Genomic DNA, 21,258 nt, shown 5'->3' on the forward strand with positions numbered 1-21,258 from the left:
GAAACTTCTATGCGTAGAACTAATTGGCAACCTCTCTCACCTCAGGTACAAGAAGGTTAATGATTCCTGATCAATTCTAGATTGTTTTATGAAGATTAACAGTGGTTAAAAATAGTGATAATAGGTCCTTTCTTTAAAATTATAATAATTATTAAGTAATAAAACATTTACCTATTTGTAGAATAGGTAGATAGTAAACAAGTTTCATCACTATGTCCAGGGCAAAGACTATTTATTTAATAGTATTCAGATGCTTGAGCAAGTCATGGCAATCTCTGTGGCTCTGTCATGTAGCTAATTCAGGAAAAAGTAGAGAGGTTAAAGGAGATGGAAAGAGTCGTGATGCAATTAATGAGAGTGACTGTGCAGCTGGAAATATGAATATGACTTGTTTAGCTTATGTTCCATTGTAATGTTTGAAGCAAGTAGTGCACAGCAAAGTAGTAGATAACAGTAACAGATCATTTAAAAATAATAGTCTTTTTATTCATCATTACTAGGTAGTTTATTAATATTTACCAATTTAAACTCTCATGCTAGTATTATTTACACACTTCTACAACATAACCTATAGAATGGTAAATACATTCTTATATGTTGGGTACAAATTTCTACTAGATAGCTTTACCCACAATCCAGTTGTTGCATTAGTATTGATCAGTATTTGATTAGATTAGTATTTTTCAAATGTGATTTTGAAATGTCTATTATTTCCTCCTTTTTACAAATTCATTCCCTTGCCTCTTTTTTTAATTTGATGAAACAGTCTTTGTATCATAAGCAACAAATTCCTCAATAAATATTATGTGACTTTACTCCCTAGCAAAACCTTTCATCTTTTGCCCTATTGGTGACAGAAATATCCTGAATTTAAACTCATTGGAGAGTAGCAAGTTTCTTGGTCAGGAAAATGAGCAATGAGAGAGATAGATATTTGTCCATGAATAAATTTCTTAGGCCTGAACCCAAAGATATACGTAAAAGCAGGGAATTATAGAAAGAAAGACTTCTTCTTCTTTTTTTTTTTTTTTTCTTTTCCAAGACAGAGTTTTGCTTTGTCACCCAAGCTAGAGTGCAGTGGCACGATCTTGGCTCACTGCAACCTCCACCTCCCGGGTTCAAATAGTTCTCCTGCCTCAGCCTCCCGAGTAGCTGGGATTACAGGCACCCATCACCACACCTGGCTAATTTTTTTTTTTTTTTTTTTTTTTTTTTACTAGAGACAGTGTTTCACCATGTTGGCCAGGCTGGTCTTGAACTCCTGACCTCGTGGTCCGCCAGCCTTGGCCTCCCAGAGTGCTGGGATTTCAGGCATGAACCACTGCACCCGGCCAAGAAAGCCTTTTAAAACATGTTCAAAATTGTGTGATTGGCTAAAATTGTGAGTTCTAGGACAACTGCTGGCACTTAGATCATCAGGTTCTGTGTGTATTTGCTTTAGTGGTTTTGAAGCCTTGGCAACACACTGGAACATCACAGGGAGCTTTTAAAAGAATATTAATGCCAGAATCCCACCCCTAGACATAGTGATTTAATCGGCCCGGGGTTGAACCTGGGCACCTGTGTATCTTTTTTAAGTTCTCTATGTGATTCTAATGTTCAACCGGGATTGGAAACCGCTGATTTACATGAGCCAGGTAATCTCTATTAAGAAAATCTCAAATAGTTACTAGATACAATATTTGGATCCATTATTCATTCTTCTAATTTGTGGATTTTATATTTGTTTTTCAAAGTAGTTTACATTTTTGGCAATTTTATCAATATTTAACTGGTGGTATAAGGTGCTCACTAGTGCCAGAGTAGGGTCAAAATCAGTGTTTTCCACTCTGGCTGAACACTAGATTCACTTCGGAAACTTTTACAGTCCTAATGTAAGTCTAGGCCACACTCAGACCAGTTAATTCAGAAACTTTGAGGGTTAGGACCCAGACATTAAATAATAATAATAATAATTATTATTATTATTTACAGCTCCTCAGGTGATTTCTTTATAAAGCCAAATTTGAGAGCCACAAATCTAAATAAGTTGTTGTTGACTTAATTTTCTTTAAATGATTTCAGTTAAGTACAGCCTCACTTTGTCTCTTTTTTTTCAGGATATTATTGATAGACTTATAATTTTGAATTCTGAAGCTAAGATTCGTTCTTTATTCAACTATGAACAATCACATATCTTTGGTCTAAGGTAAAGTGCTACATTTTACTTTTGATATTATATTTTATGTTCCACAAAAAATAAGCATTTGTCCTATCTACTTTTAAAAGTATTTAAAATTACCTAATATTTAAAAGCATGCTTAAAGGTAATTTGTCTTCCTGTAACGTTATAGACACAGTAAATTATGGCAATTAGATATTTGTACCATGGCCTTTGTCTGAATTTGGATTCTGTATTATTATAGTGTCTCCCATTCCTTAATTTAATAGAGGCATTTTGGGGACTATATTTCATTTAGTTTACTCAGGAGTCAACTTCACCTTCCCTGGGTTGGTATTTGGCTAGATTCTTGTCACAATACACCCTTAAAAGAGGCTTAGAAATGGATGATTTATCCTGAGGCCCAAGTTTTGCTCTTTGGTGTTAATCATTACTTTTCAACTTTGCCTGAAGTTTAAATCTTTCTAGTTGAGTTCATGTTCCTTGATATTTTATTTCCCATATTCAAATGGGAAATAAGACATAGTTGGTAGGGCTATAGGGACTCGTGAAATTCGCAGTCTTTTGCTCATATGTAAACTTATAATTTGCTTCCCTACCTGTAAATTACTACCTTTAAAAACAGCTGAATTAAGGAAATTTTCCATTTCCATAGTTTCATTATTTTTCTTTCTTTTCTATTAGCAAAGTAACTTCACCACCTAAGAAAGGAAGCAATTATTTTTCTAAAGTTAGAATTCTCTGATGATAGTGTATTTTTAACTTTTTAAAAACTGTATATTAATAGATGAGCTTCGTGTTTGGACTTTATAGTTCATTGGAGGTATAACAAAGGTGCTGCTATTATAGTTCTTTGGGTGGTGTGCCCTTTATCTCAAAATGTGTTTTCACATTAAATTTTAATTTTTAGTCTATAGTCTCAGATACATCAGATAGCAAGTTTTGATGAGGTAAACTAGGAAAAACTACATTCAGTAGAATTTCCTTTTGCATAGCAAGTATGTTTCTGAGTTTTGCAGTTATAGAACATCGATTTTGGCCTCTTGTTGATATACTGAGTAAATTTCTTTTTTTTTTCTGTATATTTTCTCACTTGTGTGGAATAATATTTTCTGTAGTGTTCTTTGGAAGAAGATTTTAACAATGGGACTTTATTAAGTTATGTGAAAAGCAATCCAAGAAGTGAAATGCTCCTGGGAATAACATACATTAATTTTCATAGTATGTGCTTTCTCATAATATCCAAATGTTATCATTCTATCCTACTCTAAAGAATTTACTATCCCGTTGTTGATAGATATAATAGAATAGTGCAATATGGTGGTTAGCAACATGGACTTGTGGTCAAACTGCCTGCTCTTTCTTTACTGGTTGTGTGAGATGGGGTCTCAGTTACTCATCTGTAAAGTGGAGGATAATTACATTATTTTCCATATAGAGTTATTGTCATAATTGATATGAAAAATTAAAAAGGCTTAAAATAGTACCTGGCACACAGAAAGCACTGTAAAAACAGTAGTAGTAATAGTTCTAATAGCAATTCTTCGTGTCTTTCTTTATATCTGCTTGACCTATGCTCTTTTTGTGTTTTACTATGAAATAATTTTTGTCTTCATTTTTTCGGTATCTCAGTAGTCATAAACATGCTACCTAGTAATTTGCTTGTTTTATATCAGCATTCAGAAAGAGAAAATGACAAAATTGCTTTCTGAGGAAAAGTTTGTATTTTAACTTTATTTGCTTTTTAACAAGTTTTTCTTTCATAAATTTAGGTTTTGAGATTCCTATTCATAAGAATCTTTAATTCAGGTGTATTTGTAAGTCATATATTTTAAGCTAATAATTTACTTTCATTTTTCTACTAATTTCTGTCTGTTATTGGTCATTGATATCTAATGGTGATAAATCTAGATCATAGGTTTGCATTATTCATAAATCTTGTGTTTCTGTGTGTTTGGGATTTTTACCCATATGTTTCTTTCCTATTCCCACAGTATTTTTGTTTGTTTCTGGTTAAACCTTCCTTGTGCCTTTCTCTTCAGTGGATTATCCATTAATGTGTCTGAATCTATGTTTATTACTGCTTGTTCCATTTACTTTATATTTTCTTCTGCCTCAAAACTGTAGCAGTAGCATTAAGTGTAATACTTGATACAACTTATTTATCACAACACTCAGATGAAGCTAATATGAGGCTTAGTGAAATGTGGCATGAACAGCATCACATTCTGTTTAAAGGTCTGAATTTTAATTTGCCAAGATATTACAAATCTTACATTGTAAATGACTAATATTCAAGAAGGGTGCTCCTTTGATTAACCTCCCCTCTTCACCCCTACCCCTTTTCTCCCTCTTCCAACCTATCCTTTTATTCTACATCATTCCTATTAGTGTGAAGACATGCCTTCATATGTCCCGTCTTACAATGAAATACAACAAACCACACAGAGAAATACCCTTGACCTTGTGTCTCCTTGCAGCCACTGATCTATATAGCAAAATATGTCTATACGAACTGTCCTCAGTTGCTAACCTGTATTTACCCAACTCACTTTGATTTGACATTGACTTTATAATTTTGTCAGAACTATTCATCCTGCTCATTGCTATATCACTTGTAACTTCCATGCTGATGATTCTAGTGCATTCTTCTCTTTTCTTATCTTACTACAACTGTCAGTAGCATTTGATATAGTGGACCATTTTTTTTTTCCTTTGTGAAAAATTCTCTCCATTTCTGTGCTATCACACACTCTTATTGCTGCAGTTTTTTTTTTTTTTTTTCATTCTAGGCAAACTGTGAATGTTGGAATGCTCAGGATTTAGTCTTTGGCCCAGGTCCAAGGATCCTAGCTTTCTGTATACTTTAGAAATTAGTATACAGTATACTGTATACTTTCTGTATACTCCTAATTTATTCCACTTAAACATTTGCCTTCAAATATCGTTTATATGCCAGTAGATGCCCCCATTTATATCACTAGCCCAAACCTCTCTTTTCAGCTACCAGACCTATATATACACCTGCCTTCTGACATCTCAATTTATATATTTCTCGTTTAAACATGTTCATAATTGAACTCTTGGGTCTCCCAAACCTCCTCCTACAAAAACAAACAAAATAAATCTTTCATTTCTATCCCGTTAAGTGATTCAACCATCTCTTTAATTGCTTAATCTTGAAAGTCATCATAACTTTTTTCTGTTTTTTAAAACAATATATCTTTATATAAGTAAATTAACCAATGCAGAAAATTAAATATAATGAAATGAAATTCCTTATAATTCTAAAACTGTCATTATTAACACTGGTAAATCATTCTAGACCGCTTTCTATACATATACAGACAGAAAGATATACAGATATATAAAAATAAATTCTTTTATAAAAATAGAATTATAGTACAGTTGCCACTTTAAATTTGAACTGAATTTTATAGGGAAAAAAAAAAAAAAAAAGGAAGCCCCAGCGTGAGACTGAAGGAATTGCTGAATTTCAGATAACTGTTTTTTCGCTCCGGGGGTCTTTATTTTCTAAGCGATTCCTCTAAGGTAAAGAGAAAAGATGATGTAAAACATTTCAAGAGGTTTGAGCATGATTTTTCACTTTTGGACAGTATTGATCAACTCTACTGTGATAGATGAAGACATTCATGCTCTTGTCAACTGCCCACGTCCCCTGTCCTCACCTGTGTTAAAAAGTAGTTCCTTTGCCCATTTCCTAACCTACCATGATGGGTCAGAGACCCTATCTTCCTCCCTCCCCAGGAGGGTGATTAAGCAATAAACTAATCTGCATTTTTCAGTGTAGTGACCTAATATATGAAGTGCCTTTTATGATGACTATACAGTAAGATTTACAATTTTAAAATTTACTCTTGTATATTTACTCAACCAGTATTTATTGAACACGCATTCTGAGCTATGGACTGTGCCAGTATGGGGGATGCAATGATGAGTGAATCAGATGTGGTGCTCATTCTCTTTAACCTTGTTATCTAGTGAGGAGTAAGATATTAAGTTAGTCAAAGAATCTGAGGTAATTAAGGCAGAAAAGAAACACGTTCTTATAAAGCTCTCACCCATCTTTTATCATTTAAGTTACTGGAAATTCTGGACACCATTGTGTGACTTACCTTAATATATCTCTACCTTTCCTGTGTACAATAGTTCCTACCCTTCCTTAGCCTGAACTAATGCTCCGAGGAGGTTAGACTCCTTATCTCCCTCAAGGACAAAACAGCATTTGTTCCTGCCTCTATACTTGTTTTTCATGTCTTGACTACTGTCTTTGCTTTTGTCTACTTATACAAATTCAACCCATCCTTCAACACAAAGCTTGCTCCATGAGTTACTTATAGCCCATTCTGATCTTGTCTTCTCTTTGCATGTCTCTTGCCTTTTTGATCCTTCCCACAGATTTAATATTTTATTTATTTCTTCTTTCTGAATACAACTTCAGTTTCCTAAGGGAGTATTATCTTCTTCTACTTTCATGTCTACCACATTGACAGATCGTTTTGAGTTCTTTGATTAGCATTTATTTGTTAAATCTGCTGATTGGTTAAAACAGTTGCCTGGAAACTTTCAATACTGCCCAAGGCTTAGATGCTTGAACTTTTCTTAACCATTTTTAGTAGGTTTAGAGGAATGTTATATTCCTTCTTGGACATTTTATTTCAATACAAAAGCTGTAAATTTCATGGGGAAACATTATATCATCATTTAATATTAATAGTTTTCTTTATATCAAACTGACCACATTAAGTTTTATTATAAGCTGTAGAATTGCAGCTTTTTTTTTTTTTTTTTTTTTTTACTTTGGTCTTCAGTGCTAAATATGTACTTAGTTTACACAACTTAAGTCTTATATAGTAACTCTTAGTTAAATATATATTAAAATTTAGCATGGTTTAAAAATGTTAATATAGTTCTCCTAAAACCTATTTCTTCTTTGCTCATTTGAAACTATAATGTGGCCCATTTATTGTTAATTTTCTTAAAAACAAAACTCGGGAGTCTATACTTACAGAATAGCTTTTAAAATTAATCATTTGCTGTTTGTTATTATTATTATTATTATTATTATTATTTTTTTTTTTTTTTTGAGACGGAGTCTCGCTGTGTCTCCCAGGCTGGAGTACAGTGGCGCGATCTCGGCTCACTGCAAGCTCCGCCCCCTGGGTTCACGCCATTCTCCCACCTCAGCCTCCCAAGTAGCTGGGACTACAGGCGCCCGCTACCACGCCCGGCTAATTTTTTGTATTTTTTAGTAGAGACGGGGTTTCACCGTGTTAGCCAGGATAGTCTCGATCTCCTGACCTCGTGATCCACCCGCCTCGGCCTCCCAAAGTGCTGGGATTACAGGCTTGAGCCACCGCGCCCGGCCTGTTTGTTATTATTTTATATTTACCCACCAACAGTAAATTTTATATATAGTACAATGAACAGTTTTATACATCCTTAGCTTCTTTGTAAAAAAAAAAGTCTGACCTCTGAGATGACTTTAATATGAAAAGTTAAAAATTCGTATTTGTTTTAAAAAAATTCATATTTGTTTTAGTGTAATTAAAAGCAGTTTGGTTATTTTAACAAGTAGCAAGCATAGCCAAATGTTAGTATTTCATCACAGCAAATCACCAAATTATTTATTTCTAGTGACCCAGTTGCTAACTAGAGTTAAATAGTAATAAGAAATAATAAGTAATAAGAAATAATCTCACAATTACCTCATGTAATCTTTTTTTAATATCAGAAATGAGAATATAACATGATGACAAAACCATCCACATTTTGGATTTTATATGCACATGTATACATACATACATGTATGTGCATATCTAGAATTTATTTTTTTAAGTTAATAAAAATAAAACGATCGATTACTGATTGAAAACATCAGTAACTAATTCAAAATTCTAATTTAATCAAACAATTCTTGTTTACATAGAAAAATTCAAGAATGCTGAAAACAAAAGGAGAAAGCAACACTCATTCCCCTACCTGTTCATGGTAACCACTGTTAACCCTATTATGCTCATATTTTGACTTTAGCTACAGATTTTTTTTTTTTTTTTGGAAAAATAGGAGTGTTGCTGTTTGAGACTTCCCTTTTTTACTTAAGTATTTAAAATTATCCATTCACACCTATAAATATTAATCTGTGTCATAATTTTAAAGGATTAAATAATGTTCCAGTACATGATTGAATCCCAATTTTCTGTTTTTACACACGTAGGTTTTTGTTTTTGTTATAAATGTCTATGGATAAATATCTTGATGTTTATAGTTGTTGCTCCGCAACAAATCCGTAGAAGCACACTTGCTAAGTCAAAGGATGGGCACATTTTCCAACCTTATGTATTTTTATCTATACCCTTATTATGATTTAATTTTCGTGACCTCTCTGTAGCATTTTATATTCTGCCTACTTAACGTAATGTATTCCTTTCATTTTTGTTCATTCACTCAAAAAATATTTTTTGAGTCTTTGCTAAGTGCCATACTTTCTTAGATACAGTCTTTTTGGCACCCTCACTGACTTTGTTCTTCTTTATTTTTGGATTCGTTTGTGTCATTCATTTTTGCTAATTCTTTATTCTCCTCCTTTATTTAACTTTCAATTAGAATTGTCTTCTAGAGTTATGTCTTTAGTTCACCCTCCATTTTATCTACAGTGGCTTCAGTGATCACTTCTTTTTTTTCGTTTTCTGGAGACAGAGTCTGGCTCTGTCGCCCAGGCTGGAGTGCAGTGGCGCAATCTCGGCTCACTGCAAGCTCCGCTTCCCAGGTTCACACCATTCTCCTGCCTCAGCCTCCTGAGTAGCTGAGGGGCTACAGGCGCGGGCCGCCACGCCTGGCTAATTTTTTGTAGTTTTAGTAGAGATGGGGTTTCACCCTGATAACCAGGATGGTCTTGATCTCCTGAGCTCGTTATCTGCTCACCCCGGCCTCCCAAAGTACTGGGATTACAGGCATGAGCCACTGTGCCAGGCCGACCACTTCTTTACTGACTACCCCTATATCTGTACGTCCAGCCCTAAGCCTATCCTGAGCATATTTGCAAGTTTTATGTGGCATTTGGATCTGTGTATCACGCAAGCTCCACAAACTCAATATGCCCTGTATTAGTCAGAGTTCCCTAGAGGGACAGAACTTATAGGATACACATATATATGTGTGTGTGTGTGTGTGTGTGTGTGTGTGTGTATCATTACAATTGGAAAGGCCTCAATCCCCAACCATGTATATGGATCTCCTGTATTCCAAACATACTCTTCCTTACCTCCATTATGGAGTAGTAGACTGATTTCATCTTGATAGTCTGGGTCAGTCACCTCAGCCAACACTGTAACTCCCTTCTTAGTCTGTTGACTTAAAGATAGGAGGAACCCAAAGTGTCCAGGGGGCAATCTTAACTTCCAGTTTAATGGAATTGTTGTTTTATCTCCTCATGGCAGTGTTCCTCCCTCTGGAACTAAGACCTCTAGGTCAAGAGAATGTAATGTTGTGGGAAAAGGAGGCAAACATTTTGCTAGTAGGCCGCTAGCAGTGATGGTGAGTGGTGCTACCTCCACTTCCACTCCTTAATTCCTGGAATCATGAATCCTGGCTATGGCAGAAACAGTATCATATATTGGACGCTGATACAGAGCATACATGGCCTTCTGTAGAATTTCTCCAGCCTTCAAATTATTGTTACCTAGTTGTCATTGTAATTGTGACTTCAAAAGGCCATTCCATTCTTCTATCAATCCAGCTGCTTCAAGATGATGGAGGACATTGTAAGACCAGTGAATTTCATGAGCATAAACCACAGCCCTGCTTCTTTAGCCATAAAGTGAGTGCCTTGGTCAGAGGCAATGCTGTGTGGAATACCATAATAGTGGACAAGGCATTTCATGAGTCCACGGATAGTAGTCATGGCAGAAGCATTGTGTGCAGGATGGGCAAACCCATATCCGGAGTAAGTGTCTATTCCAGTGAGGACAAACCTCTGCCCTTTCCATAATGGAAGAGGTCCAGTGTAATCAGCCTGCCACCAGGTAGCTGGCTGATCACTCCAAGGAATGGTACCATATCAAGGGCTCAATGTTGGTCTCTGCTGCTGGCAAACTGGGCACTCAGCAGTGGCCATAGCCAGGTCAGCCTTGGTGAGTGGAAGTCCATGTTGGTGATCCCATGAGTAACCTCCATCCCTGCTACCATGGCATCCCTTCCACCATGGCCAGTTTGTTCATGGGCCCGTTGGGTGATGACAAGGGTGGCTGGGGAAAGAGGCTGAATGGTGTCCACAGAACGGGTCATCCTATCCACTTGATTATTAAAATCCTTCTCTGCTGAGGTCACCCGTTGGTGAGCACTCACATGGGATACAAATATCTTCATGGTTTTTGACCACTCAGAGAGGTCCATCTACATACCTCTTCCCCAAATTTCTTTCTCACCAGTTTTCCAATCATACTTCTTCCAAGTCCCTGACCATCCAGCCAAACCATTGGCTACAGCCCATGAGTCAGTATATAATCACACATCTAGCCATTTCTCCTTCCATGCAAAGTGCACAAGCTGGTGCACTGCTCGAAGTTCTGCCCACTGGGAAGATTTCCCTTCACCGCTGTCCTTCAGGGATTGCTAGAAAGGGGCTGTGGTGCTGCAGCTGTCCACTTTCAGGCGGTGCCTGCATATGGCGCAGAACCATCTGTGAACTAGGCCCTAGTCTTCTCCTCCTCTGTCAGCTGATCATAGGGAACTCACCATGAGGCCATCGGTGAAAGCTGGGGGAGAGAAGGCAGGGTGGCAGGAGTGGAGACTAAGGGCATTTGAGTCACTTCCTCATGTAACTTTCTTGTGCCTTCATGACCTGCTGAAGCCTGATCACGTATATACAACTTCCACTTGATGAAGAAATGCTGCTGTGCATGACCCGCTTTATGGCTAGATAGGTCAAAAAGCACCCAGTTCATGATAGGTAGTTCAGGTCGCCTGGTGACTTGACCCATAGTCAAACATTCAGTTTCCACCAAAGCCCAGTAATATCCCAAGAGGTGTCTCTCAAAAGTAGAGTAGTTATCTACAGAAGATGGTAGGGCCTTTCCAAAATCCTAGAGGCCTCTGCTGTGATTCACTTATGGGGACCAGCCAAAGGCTCCAAACAGCATCCCTGTCTGTAACAGATATCTCAAGCCTCATTGGATCTGCTGGGTCATATGGCCCAAGTGGCAGAGCAGCTTGCACAGCAGCCTGAATCTGTTGCAGAGCCTTCTCCTGTTCTCGACCCCACTCAAAACTGGCAGACTTTCAGGTCACTTAATAAACGGGCCACTACTTTAACTGGAGGACCACAATGATGTTTTTATCCCTGGAATCAACGTCGCTCAGAGCCAGTGTCCAGTAGTCCCCAAAATGTCTGATCATTTTCCTTTCCCCAGTGCACAGTTAACCTGGTACAAAGCCAGAGGTCTCCTTAGGGAAGCATGGGCGGAATATTCACAGTATAGATTGTCGGTACTGAAGTGGGGTGCTTCCTCAGGGGGACCCAGTCTCTCCTTCACTCACGGGGTTCTGGGTCTGTAAACTGGCTCCAGTCTGGAAATTGATTGAGGCGCCATGATTCTCTGTTTTTATAATTTAAATTAGTCTTTTGTCCATTTGACCTAAAAGTTTTCTGCTAATATAAATTAAGCAAGAACGCATTAGGCTTCCTGTCAATTTCACTTCTAGAAACAGTGTGATTAATTAGTTAATGTCAGAGCTCTGCATGAGTCAGACTATTCTGTTTGCTGCTTTGTCTCTGTTGTCCATTACGGTAGCTAGGCCCACCTTGCCTTTGATGGTTGAGTGCCACCACTTGGCCCTTGCCACATCAGGATCCAATTATTGTTATTGTATTTAAATTTTGTAGTTGAATGACTTCAGTTCCCACTGTTAGATCTGACATACAGAGAAGAGCAATTACAGAGCTCTTCAGAGATGCAGGTGCAGCCCTCACAAATCTGTTTCAGAAGGCATTGGTCAAGGGTATATCTTCTGCACCCTCCCAGCTGGGATGAGTAGGTCTAGTTACTAATCCACTCCACCATCTCAGTCTCCCTAAGACTTTGAATCCCTTCCTCTACATTAAACCAAGGGAGTTCAGACATATTCAGCTTTCTCACAGTGGGCCATCATTTAATCCATATTTCAGCTAATCAAGCAAATAGACTATTAGACTTTTTTTTTAACTCCCAGAGCTGCAACATTAAAAGCAGAGTCCCTACTTAGTGGACCTAAATCAATAAATTCAGCCTGATCCAACTCTATGTTCCTCCCACCATTTTCCCATACCCTTAATATCCATTCCCACGCCTGGTCTCCAGAATTCTGTGTATATAGATTAGAGAACTCAAGCAGTTCTATTCTAGTGTAGCGTACCGCCTCTTGGGTCACAATCTCAACCTCACCTCTAGAGGCCTGCCAGGACTTTAGTTATATGTCTAGAAGTAAACAGGGGTGTTAGAGGTGGCTCCTGAGGAGAATCAACATTATTTTCTGGGCAACTGTTTCAGGGGAGGCCATCACTGTTGCCTCAGGCAGCACAGGGTTTGTCTCCTCAGACAAAGGTGGAAAGGCTAATGGCAGCATGGGTCGGGGAGGGGATGTTGCCACTACTGAGGATGGGGAAGCTGTTTCTTTTGGCAAAAGTTTCATCTGAGTTTTCAAACTCAGTGTCCTCAGCTTCATCATGGTCCCCCCATGATTCTCTACAGGAAATGAGCCATTCACTATGGGTAATCTTAGCAGAATTGAGCCTCAGCTTCTGAAACCAGGAGACAGAATCCCTGAGTTCATTTTCTTTCATCAGTTTGTCCACTGAACTTAGGAGCAACCAACCAGCTTCATTATGTTCCTTGGTTCTCCACATATGATCAAAGGTATTGTGTAGAGTCACTAAAGTCTTTGTCTCTCATGAGCGGTGAATCAGGAGTGTCAAATGTATTTATTTTGTGTAACTCTCTAAAGAGTTCATACCAGTGTTCTCCATACTATTAGTGTTCTCCATACTATTACAGTGTTCTCCATACTAATATCAGTGTTCTCCATACTATTACAAGTAGAGTCCTTAGCATTTTGGATCTAATCATGTTAAGCAGCCAACTCCAGAAACCCCAAAACCAATGAAAGAACATCCTTAATATTCTATTCCTCTAGAACCATTCCTGGTACCAAAATCTGTATTAATCAGGGTTCCCCAGAGGGATAGAACTAATAGGATGTGTGTGTGTGTGTGTGTGTGAAGTATTAACTTACATGATCACAAGTCTCACAATAGGCTGTCTGCAAGCTTGAAGAGCAAGGAGAGCCAGTCCAAGTCTGAAAACTGAAGAACTTGGAGTCCAATGTTTGAGGGCAGGAGGCATCCAGCATGGGAGAAAGGTGTAGCCTGGGAGCCTAGGCCAGTCTTGCCTTTTCACATTTTTCTGCCTGCCTTATGTTCGCTGGCAGCTGATTAGATGGTGCCCACCAGATTGAGGGTGGGTCTGCCTTCTCCAGCCCACTGACTCAAATGTTCATCTCCATCGGCAACACCCTCACAGACACACCAGGGTGAATACTTTGCATCCTTCAGTCCAATCAAGTTAACACTCAGTATTAATCAACACATGCCCACAAACCATACTCTGTGTGTTTACAAAAGCTCCAACTAATATCCAACTGCAGGCGATCCAGAACATTTTGTAAAACACAGATCTGAATTTGTTACATAGAGTAAGTGAGCAGGCCTCCTATAGACTCCGCTCATTCTTTGCAGCTCTTACAGAATTTATTGGCAAGCTGACCCTGCTCCCTATTTCTCTTCTCCAGTTATGGTTGTATGTGTATTAAAAATTGAAAGTTTCAGATTTGAGGGTGTGGTTACTGTATGTAATTTATGTTCTTCTCTTGGTTTTGATAGCAGACAGAAAGGGAATTGGGATTTACATTTCTGCTACTTTTGTGTGTGCCAATCAGAAGGAAAAATTTTATGTTAGGGGAATGAAGTGTGTTTGGTTAAGTAAGATACATATGTGTGCACATGGATGTGCATGCATGTATAGAACAAAAATTTCCATATATGTAGATATGTGTATATATCCAAATATATGTATATATGTAAATATATATTATATATCCACACATGCACATGTATCTTAACCAAACACATACATATATGTGCACATATATATATATGCATATACATATTGTATTTGCTTAGAGTTTGTAAAAGTATAATTTATGGTGATGTACACATGGAATTATTTAGACTGTTAATAGAGAAGAAATGTTTTTCTTGCCTGTATATACTAAATTAGTACTAGAATAAAGTGGCACGATAAAGAGAAGGGGCTTATGACTGTAGTTGTGAGATAAACCAAGAACATGTTTGGAATTCTTTCAAGTGGAAATGATAGACAGCTAAGACTAAACTTCATAGAATCATTCCAGTTACCCCAGACAAATGCCCGCCTCCACACATTAATGATGTGAAAATATTTTAACAGCAATGTAGAAAGTTTATAGTAATTAAGAACAGAGAGTTATGTTTCTGGTGAGATTTGATTTGGGTTTTACGTAAACTCCTAGGGGATTCACCATATCCAAAATATGTCCCAAAACAGATGAAAAGGCTAGTCCCTCGTCTCACAGATTATTATATTCCTCCAGATAGTTCAAATAAACATTTCACATAAAGGAGACACTGATTTTCATTTCCAGAAATAAAATTAGAGTGGGGAGGAGGATAGTGAAGAGGGAAGGGAGAGTAGGTACATGTGGGGTGGGGGTAGAGAGAGTGGGTATGTGTCAGGGTAGAGAGAGTGGATGTGTGTGTGGGGGTAAGGGTGTGTGTTTGGAGGACAGGTGGGAAGGAAGACAGAGGGAAGAATGGTGGGGGACAGGGAGAGGGAGGAGGAGGGAGCATGGGAGAGTAGGAAGAAAGGATGAGGTGGAGAGGGAATGAGGAAAGGATGAGGTGAAGGAGGTGAAGGGGGAAGGAGGGAGGTTGGAACTGGGGGGGAGGCAAGGAGGGAGGTCAGGTGAGAAAAAGAGCAGGAGGCTTGCGGGGAAATTGGGAAGGAGAGGGAAGGAGGGTGGCAGAGGAAGGAGAGGCTTGTGTGTGTGTGTGTGTGTGTGTGTGTGTGTGTACTGGGCTAGGAGAACGAAATTATACAGTATGTGATATTTTAAAATCTACCTCTTTGCAGTGATGCTAAATGCCCATTTTCACACAAAAATGGGAATGTCCCTTTGTAACTGAAGCAAAACAATGTATCTTGTCCATAATTGGACTTAATTCTTAGTGTCCTGGCTTACTTAGGGCATATGTTCTGGGCCTAGCAGTCTCTTCAGGACTGATGAGAAAACCCCAGGGAGGGCTCACAATATGGTTAGTGTGAGCTGGTATATGCATATCTTGTCCTTAGACTGCTCTTTTGATTATAACTACATTATGCTAGTTGTGCTTTTTTTTGGTGCATTTCAAAGATATATTGATGTCTCCTGGGTAATGCTGACATGCTATGCAGCTGTGTATAGTGTTATAATGATAAATTAGATGTCTGTAAACTACTTGGGGCTTTAGAATCAAACATGTTACAAGCATTTTTTTCTAGTGCATAAGAAGCCCTTAATTAGTGTATTTACATTTTATAATATATAGACATAACATATAAACATATAAATGTTTATAGGATCAATATAATGAAATATAAAATTAAATATAAAATTATATTAAATACAATATTAATATCATGTAACAATAGATTATCTGTTGGAAATGCTCAGTTGGAGTCACTGTGTCAGTCTTAATGTTCAGCATGGAAATCCTGTGAGTCTTAGGGCTCTGGACTGACCCTGGTGATAATTGTTTGCCCTGAAGTTCTGATTGAGTATGCTGTGATTTGTTCCTGAGTACCTTTCCATTTTTGGATGTCAAAAATGCCAGTTTCCTATGGTTAAGCTGAAATCTTTTACCCAGAAGGAATTTTATTTCAGATTTTTAATGTAAACAAGATAAATTCCTTTGGGATGTCAAATTGGCATTTGTTTCTTTAAAAAAAAAAACTTATTTACCTCAAATATTTTTCTTTATGACAACAATTAAATCATACTAATTCAGTTTTGTTACATTAGAGATAAAATTTAATAAGGTGAACATAATTTTTTTAAAAAGACAATTTAGAGCTTAGAAAACAAATATGTTTGTTTTCGTTTTATCTGTTGGAGCAAAAGCAAAGGCCAAATAAAGGTCCAGATTCTGTGTGGCTTCAGTTTCCTTTCCACTTCCAGCCCAGAGCCCGTGTTTATCTTTTTGGCAGAGCAGCTAGAGAAGATAATAGTTCATGGTCTGTGTGATATCTCCTAACCACTACTTTTTATTTTTATTGAAGTAATACGTATACATAGTTTAAAAGTTAAAAAGTGTGGGAAGGTTTTTAAGAATGAAGAGTAATCCTCTACCTATTCTACTGCACTCCCAAGTTCCACTCCTCAGAGGCTGCCACTTTCAATTCCTTGTTTTGTTGTGTTTTTGTCTGGGGGAGGATTCATCTCCAGGTTTAAAAATAACACACTTACACTATCTCGATTTTTTTAACTTTCAGCTTTCATCTCTTATCTTTAGGGATTTAGAAGCTTAGCACTGAGATTTCATTGGCTCTGTTTCTCTCTCTGTGCTATAGTTTTATCATATTCTTGATTAAATCTGTTTTAAAAGCTTCTATTATAATGTCTATAAATATTATTTATTGGTAGCTTAAGCAATATGACTATGTATCCTTTTTCTTAAAACTTTACTTTTCTTGGGGTTAATAATTGCATGATATTTTACATTTACTTTATGTTCAGTGTACATACTAGTAATATATCCCTAGGATATTTATATCCTAAAAATATACTGCTAACCTCTGCTACCGCATAATACTAATATAGTGCTCATTATGTCTCAGGTATTTGTATTGGTTTTATATTGAAGTCACTCAATTTCAGAACAAACTTTTGAAGTAGATACTCTTAATATCTCTTTTGTTTTGTTTATTTATTTATTTATTTATTTATTTATTTATTATTTATTTATTTATTTATTTATTTTGAGACGGAGTCTCGCTCTGTCGCCCAGGCTGGAGCGCAGTGGCCGGATCTCAGCTCACTGCAAGCTCCGCCTCCCGGGTTCACTCCATTCTCCTGCCTCGGCCTCCCAAGTAGCTGGGTCTACAGGCACCCGCCACCTCGCCCGGCTAGTTTTTTGTACTTTTTTTTAGTAGAGACGGGGTTTCACTGTGTTAGCCAGGATGGTCTCGATCTCCTGACCTCAGGATCCACCCGTCTTGGCCTCCCAAAGTGCTGGGATTACAGGCCTGAGCCACAGCGCCCAGTCTGGTTATTTTGTTTTTTAAAACAAATGATTCAACTGGGACACAGAGAAGTTAAGCCATTCAATTAAAGTGACACAACTGGTAATTGGTATTGTTGGTATTTGAATCCAGATAGACCAGTTCCAAAGAATGTAATGCCTAACCCATATATTGTACTGCTTCACAAAATATATGTCAAGGTGCCCTACAATCATTCTTTCCAATTATGTTTTGTAACTACAAGGCTTTCACATACCTGAGGGAAGGGACAATATCCTATTCGTATTTGTGAAAACATAAACTCTCAACCAGCTAAAAGGAATCAGATAATCTATTTTTTTCTTTTATCACATTCTTTTCCAGTTTGTACTGGAGGATTTTTTTTTTTTTTTTTTTGGCCCACAGCATCAGCCTTCATGGGATTTCCCTTCATCATCATCCTGGAAATTTCTTTTCTCTCTTCTGGGTTAGATCCCCTGTTACCTGGGATCCAATTACCTATCCTGGTTTACTCCCTTGTTTTCATGAAACCACTTTCTCAGTAGGAAGGGATGTATGGGAGGAAGTTTTTCAAGGTGGGAATGGGATGGAGGCTTCCACAATATAATTTCAGGAGCTGAAAAACCAATGGACAAGTTGTAACTGATTTGTTACGCCAGGAAAGCTAAAACCCAAGCTGGCAGTAGGGAAAACTCAGAAGCTACTTATTTGCATTTGACGACGTTCTAGAAGTACTAGGAATTAAGGGCACTACTGAGAATGCAGATGAAAGTAGAAGATTAGGTGAAAGTCTAACCCTGTCAATAATAAGACTAGTTCCAATTACAAGACTCAGCTATGCTTTCAGATTTCCTGCATTCCTACACCATTTAGCAGAGTGACTGTTTTTCTCCTGCCTAAGCAGAACATTGGAGGGTTTTGCCTTCTGGAAACTAAATGAATCAGAGATACCAAGTGCCCCTGAGAGAAGGGATACTGTGCTGAAAATGGTTAAATGTTATTCACTGCCAATTCAAAGATATATTGTGATTATATTTTATTTCCTTCCCCAATTTTTTTCTTCTAGAATTAGTAAGGAATCATTTATTCCTATTTTTCATTTGCTTAGTTTTTCTATATATCTCGCAGTAATTTATCCCAAGATTGTTATTACAAAATATAATAATTCAGTACTAATATCCAATAGTTATAAGAGTGCTTACTGTTGGCAGGACCAGTCTAAGCTCTTTGAATATTTTGAGTCATTTAAACCTCAGAACATTAAAGTTTCAGTCAACAGCAATAGCAGTAACATTCTTTCAGCTAATACAATATATAATTTTACTTCCACAACAAAAATGGCCTTACCCTCTTCCCTAACAGGGAAATCTAGAATCCCATCAGTATTTATTTGGTGATTTTTCTTCTTTGTTACTTTAGTTCTAGTCATATCTTCATATCCTTTAACCTATAGACTAAATTACAAAATTAACACCCTACGTAAGGCAGGGGAGAGATGGAGAAAAAGGAAATTAAAAATTTCCTTTTTAATAGATAAATGCTTACTTAACAGAGCAAAGTTTAAAATATGGTTAGTTAGTACAGTCTTTGTCTCTATAAGTGGACATGTGGCTTTAGTGGGTATTTATAACTTTTCCCCTTCTACCCAATCTGTTTCTCTTGTAATTCAAACAACTCTAGCTGGTTAGGATGCTATATATTGTCTATATCTAAGTTTTGTTTTTTTAATATCGAAAGCTTTGTTATTGAGGTTCTTGAGCCCTTTGTCATCTTGTCTGTATTGGTTTGCATTAGTCTTCCATCAATTTTTATCACTAGATATGGCAGTACTAGTAGGTGCTGCAGAGGATCCCTGGGGCACCAGGCTTTATTTACCTCTACCTCCATTGCATATGAGCAGTCTTCCTTTCACTGATCATCATGATCAATTCCTCTAGCCAACGCGGTTAGCTTATTCTGCTATTGGTTCAGGGATATGAGAAGCTTCAAAGGTTAGAGCAAAGTTTGAATTTTCAGTTCTAGTAGAAGTATGCTAGTTTGGAATAAGATCTCAAAACCATCAACTTTCTTACCACCCTTCACAAAGTTAAAGGGTTAGAAAACCAAAGAAAATCATTTTCCCTTCTACTCTTTAGTTCATAGACTCATATATTACAGGTATAAGAGAAATAAGATCATATATTGGTTTCTAGTTCAGAGCATTTTGTGGGATAGCACCTCAGTTTTCCAAGGTGTTGTGTCCTACATGATATCATACTGAGTTTTCAACATGCCATTCCACCAATATCTGTGATCATCTGCTTCTGGGAGCTAGGGTACATCATAAGACCAGTGAATATTTGCTCAGTGCCTTACATTTTTTTTATTGTTAAACTAGTTTCTTGACCAGAAACAGTGTTTTATGGATGCCATCACCCCTAGAAAGTCCATAGTAAGATAATGCTTGATAGAAAAGCATAGTAGCCAAGGATGTGAAGTTTTGTGTATGGTGTAAGAAGGCATTTTTAATGTAATCACCCTGCCACTAGGTAGCTTGTTGGTCTCCCCAGGGTTATTTACTATCTTCTGAGTCCAGGGTTGGTCTCTGCCTGTAGCAATCTGGATGTTCAGTAATAGCTGTAGTCAGATCATCTCTGATGAGGGAATCTATATTGTTCAACTCACAGATATTTCCTATACAAATTTGGCAACCAATCTGGCATTGTGCATTACATGACTTTCTAAAATATAGTTTATATGTGCACGATAGCACTCCACCATCAAGTGAAATTGACATTTGTAAGATAAGTTTAAAGTAGCCCTGATAACACAAGTGAATTGTATGAGCATATGATTCACATTCACAATGTACACCTCTGGCTCATGGGAAATTTTCTCTAACTAGGTGACCAGGGAAGAAAAACGGTTACTAAATCTGATTTATAGGTTGTATCATATAATATATTAGTACCTGCTAGAATTGGACTACTTTTCAAAGAGGGAAAATTTTGAAGTAGCGTATCTACTCATTTACTTTGGAGATGGATGAGACTTCAGCTACTGATTTGTATAGATTTATAGACCATTGCTAATGGTTGGGCTAGATGGTCAGGGGCTCAGAATAAAAAAAACTTGCAGAATAGTATGAGAAGATTGGTGGAAAAAAGTATGTAGATGGTCCTCTGAGAATACATACAGGTCGAGGGGATAATTTTGATTTGTGAATGTTCTTTAAGGGCTTCCTCTTCCTGCAAAGCAGGCAAAATAATCCCTTGCATTGATAGGTCGGCCTCTTTCCTCAGCTGCCCTAGTGCTTGCTCGAATGGGATTATGTGCAAAGTGGCCATGATGGTAGGAGCTCAAAATTATGTTTATCAAATTGAGGATCACAAAGTAAGAATAGTTATTTAACAAAGGGAACATAGATTCACTCCAAAATCCTGGAAATCTGTGTGTGGTCTCGTATTGCACCTTGTCAGAAGTTCCTGTACTATCCAATCTGTCATTGAAACCATGACCAGCATTGAACCTGCTGGAGTAAAGGCCCAAGTGATAGACTATCTGACCTTGGAGGCTGCATGAGTTTTGTTTGTTTGTTTGTTTTTGCTGTAGGTCATAAAGTTGACAGAATTATAGGTGATGTCATAAGTAGTTCTGAGCAGTACACCCAAATATTATAGAAATTGCTTCCAAAATTGGAAGAGGTTAAAATCATGTGTTGTGCCATTTTCTTGGTGGTAATTAATG

General features: G+C 37.4%; 1 protein-coding gene across 8 annotated transcripts in view; it reads left to right on the plus strand.

Moving 5' to 3' along the window:
• TBC1D32 (TBC1 domain family member 32) overlaps window positions 1–21,258 on the plus strand; it is a 225,932-nt gene that overhangs the window by 103,169 nt on the left and 101,505 nt on the right. For all 8 annotated transcript variants that reach the window (XM_017958365.2, XM_017958364.3, XM_017958362.2 and 5 more), the window contains one exon: window positions 2,100–2,188. In XM_017958365.2, the coding sequence (XP_017813854.2) occupies window positions 2,100–2,188 (89 nt within the window). The remainder of the gene's footprint in view (window positions 1–2,099; window positions 2,189–21,258) is intronic.

This window comes from Papio anubis, chromosome 6, assembly GCF_008728515.1.
Source record: "Papio anubis isolate 15944 chromosome 6, Panubis1.0, whole genome shotgun sequence".
NCBI classification, from domain to species: Eukaryota; Metazoa; Chordata; class Mammalia; order Primates; family Cercopithecidae; genus Papio; species Papio anubis.